At 47.3% G+C, this 3841-nt stretch overlaps 1 protein-coding gene across 1 annotated transcript in view; it reads right to left on the bottom strand.

Annotated features, from left to right (window-relative positions):
• Window positions 1-3614, bottom strand: part of LOC147028321 (SCO-spondin-like) — a 25392-nt gene extending 21778 nt beyond the window's left edge. The window contains exon 1 of the mRNA XM_085876547.1: window positions 3480-3614. Within this exon, the coding sequence (XP_085732673.1) occupies window positions 3480-3614 (135 nt within the window). The remainder of the gene's footprint in view (window positions 1-3479) is intronic.
• Window positions 3615-3841: the final 227 nt, after the last annotated feature.

Below are 3841 nucleotides of genomic sequence, written 5' to 3'. Positions count from 1 at the left end.
CTCTTTTTTTTTTTTTTTTTTTTTTTTTTTTTGTATACCTTGGTCGAGGCTCGTATGAGAGCTAACACACAACTCACAGCAAGGAGGCATGAGACAAGAGGGGCGGGAGTGGAAGGGACAAAACAGTGGGGAACAGACACATTAGGTGAACTGTGGAAGGGAGAGGGATGGGGATGGGACGGGGAACATGGCGAAGAGAAGATGGACATTACAGGGACTTTCAGGAAGGAAAGCAGGAGAATTGAAGGAAGTGGGCTTGGGTGGATTATCGGGGGTAGAAAAGATCGAGGATTTGGATGGGGGAAGATAAGAGGTGGTGGTGAACAGCTGTTTTGAAAGCCTGGAGGGAAGAATGGGAAAGAATAAAGTGAGGAAGTTTATTCCAAAGGCGGGAAAAAGAGGAATGAAAGAGTGAAGATGAGCAGTGATTCGTGATTTTGGTAGTTTTACCAGAAGGGGGTTGTTGGCGGACCTTGAGCGCCCTGTGGAAATGTGGTTGGGACAAATCGCAGAGAGAGCAGGGGGCAAGGCTGGAGAGGAGTCGGTAGAAGACAGAAAGACCACCGACCAACCTGCGGTGATTGAGTGAGAGGCCCAAAGACTCAGCTTCATTGCGGGAGATGCCAATGATCTTAAAAGCCCTGGTTTCGACAGCGTGAAGCCGAGAAAGGTGGGAGGCAGGAGCACCAGCCCAGAGGGGAGAGCAGTACTCCATCAGGCTACGGACAAAAGCTTTGTAAGTAGTCAGGAGCTCAAGAGGGCCGAGGAAGGACTTTGCACGACGGAGGATTCCCAGTCGGCGACTGGCTTTTGAGGCAAGGTTGGAAATGTGACTTTCCCAGGAAAGGTCATGGCAGATAGTGAGACCCAGAAGCTTGAAAGAAAAGACTTCTTCCAGAGGATTGTTGAGAAAGTGGATGGGGGGGGTTTTGTAAACGGTCCTTTCGAAGAGACATAGTGAGAGTGTGAGATTTGTGTGGATTGAAAGACATGTTCCACGTGTTGGACCAGTTTGTGATTTTATCCAGATCTGCAGTGAGCGAAGAAGCTGCTGCTTGCCGGTCTGAGGGATGACAGATGGTACGGCAGAGGGTGGAGTCATCGGCAAAGAGAAATAGAGGATTTTCCAGAGAGTCCGAGAGATCATTGATGAAAACCAGAAAAAGAACAGGGCCCAGAACGCTACCTTGAGGAACTCCAGCCTGCACAGGAAGAGGGGATGAAAGAACTCCATTTAGGGCCACACGTTGACTGCGACAGGAGAGGAAGTCTGCGAGCCATGAGTGGAGATGGCCTTGAATACCATGGGAAGAGAGTTTGGTGAGTAGGGCAGGGTGCCAGACTGTGTCAAAAGCACGTGATATGTCCAGGGATACGGCTCGGATTTCCTGTCTGGCATTGAGGACCTCCATCCATTGATGGGAGAGCAGTAGCAGCATATCCAGGGTAGAGTGACCTGGTCTGAAACCAAATTGATGATTGGAAATCAAGCCATTGGAGAAGAGGAAGGATTTCATGTCTGAAGCGATGATGGATTCCATAACCTTGCTGATGATTGGGAGAAGGCTGATTGGTCTGTAGTTACAGGGATCTGTTTTTGCACCTTTTTATGCAGGGCAGTGATGTTAGCAGATTTCCAAGCAGATGGCAGATGACCTTGGGAAAATGAGAGGGTGAATAGAACAGAGAGAGGGTGAGCAAGAGCAGAAGAGCAGGCTTTGAGGACACGTGGGCTGATGCCGTCTGGACCGGTTGCAGAATCTGACTCGAGGTTTGAAAGCAAGCTCTCCACCTTGTCAGGAGAAAAGGATACAGAGTCCAGGGACAGTTGGGTGCGACTGGGTAAAGTGGGTAGAGATAGTGATGGGTTTGGGACACAAGATTTAGCTGCAAACACCGAGTTTAGACATTCAGCTTTATCACGTGTGGAATCAGCAGTGCGGCCATTTGAGGTAAGGGAGGGGATGGAGGGGGAACATACACCAGAAACAGATTTGATTAAACGCCACCAGGATTTTGAGGAGGGAGAGAGGTTTGAGAGTTCAGACTTGAGATGAGAAAGATGTTGTTTTCTGGCTCTCCTGAGGGTAGATACACACTTGTTCCGAGCTTTGTGGAAAGAACTGAGATTGCCCTCAGTTGGGTTTGCTTTCCATGAGGCAAAGGCAAGTTGTTTCAGGACAACTGCCTCGCCACAAGCTTCAGTAAACCAAGGGCGGGAGGAAGGGTAAGACAACTGAACACGAGAGGGGATAAATCTGTGCATGAGGGAGAGCAAGTTTCTTTGAAAGAATTCCCAGGATGAGTTGATGTTTGAGAAAGTAGTGATAGGAGACCAGTCTGTAAGTTTGATGGCTGCTCGGAGACCCTGCCAGTCGGCTTGAGTGAAATGCCAGACTCGACGGCGGTGAGGTGGTTCTCTGATAACAGCCAGAGAGATGTCCACTTTAACAAGGACAAATGTAATCTGACCTCTGAACAAATGTAATCAATAAAATGATATCTGAGCTCTGAAACAACTTACTGCAACCAAAGTAATCTTGTCCTCGAGTCAGAATTTAAATACTATTTCTCTCTGATATTTTAGGAAGGAAAAGTTTGTGTGAAAGAAAAAGAAAATAAACATTGAATGAGGCTTAATGACTTTCTTGGCCAGGAAACACAGATTTTGCCACGCATCAATTAAATAGGTTGATTTGGCTGGGAAAAAATTTAAAACTTGTGACAAAAGTTTACTTAACCTTTTGTGGCAACCCCACATTGTAATTACATTGTTAAGAAAAAGTAATTTCCATGTGTGTAATGTGTCGTCGTTAAATGTCATGCATTACTTTAGTTTTGATAATACTGTCACGTCAAATGGGTCCGTCAACACAGACCATCTGAGCCGGATGGTATATTTTTTAATTTACTGTGTTCTCACTATTATTTATCAAAACCCCAAGAATCACTCCAATCAAAGCCAAAATTGGCAGTGGTTCATGCGCAAGAGGCAAAAGCTGGGAAAACTTATTGTAATTAAAATGTTTATTCACAAAAAGAATCCGGGGGGGGGGGGATGAGGGAAACAGGACACTATAAATAAATGCGGAAGAGATCAAGGGTTAACCGACACTAACAGGGGATGATGGGACACACAGTATTATATACAGGAGAAGGTAATGATTAACCACAAATCATGGTGCCAAATGCCAGACTCTCATGGGAACCAAGGGGCGAAGGAGGATTTGTGACAGGCACGAATTGGTCTCTGGGTCCACCACGATCATGGATTGGGCAGGCTCAGGTCATGCAGGATGGCAGGAGAGATGAGGAGCGGTGATGGAGGATGCAGCGTCCACGTCTCTTCAAAAGCTCCTTCCCGTTGGGGCGACAAAATAGAGAGAGGTGATGTTAACACCTTCAAAGTAAAAGCTCAACTGCTGCATGCACAGGAACTGCCTCTGGAACACGGCAGGTCTCTCTCATTAGCTGCCTACTAGTGTGGACGGTGCCGCCGTTCGTGCCGTAATGCCCTGTGGAGCAGCCCCCCAAAACGTGTGATCCGCCCTCTGCCAAGGCTCTACAGCCAACTTCACCACTGTGGCTTGGGGTGTGCTGGCCAAACAGTCCATGGTGATTTCGCTTTAAAGTGCTGGCTGCCACAAGTCCTTCACTTGGCCTCACCTGTTACAGGTTTTACGTAAGAATTTTGCTCTCTGGGTTTACAATCACCACCTCCTCGGTGCACGTTTAACAAATGACTTACCTCTGACAGTTTCCCTGTTTCACGAGTAAATCGAACCACCTGAATCACACGGTCCATACCATTCTTAAGACAACCAATCAATGAATCCCCCCC

This window comes from Eptatretus burgeri, chromosome 4 (assembly GCF_056783735.1).
Source record: "Eptatretus burgeri isolate ZD-2024b chromosome 4, Ebu_testis_v1, whole genome shotgun sequence".
NCBI lineage: Eukaryota > Metazoa > Chordata > Myxini > Myxiniformes > Myxinidae > Eptatretus > Eptatretus burgeri.
Note: the sequence above shows the minus strand (reverse complement) of the source record. Positions and strands in the feature narration are given on the sequence as shown.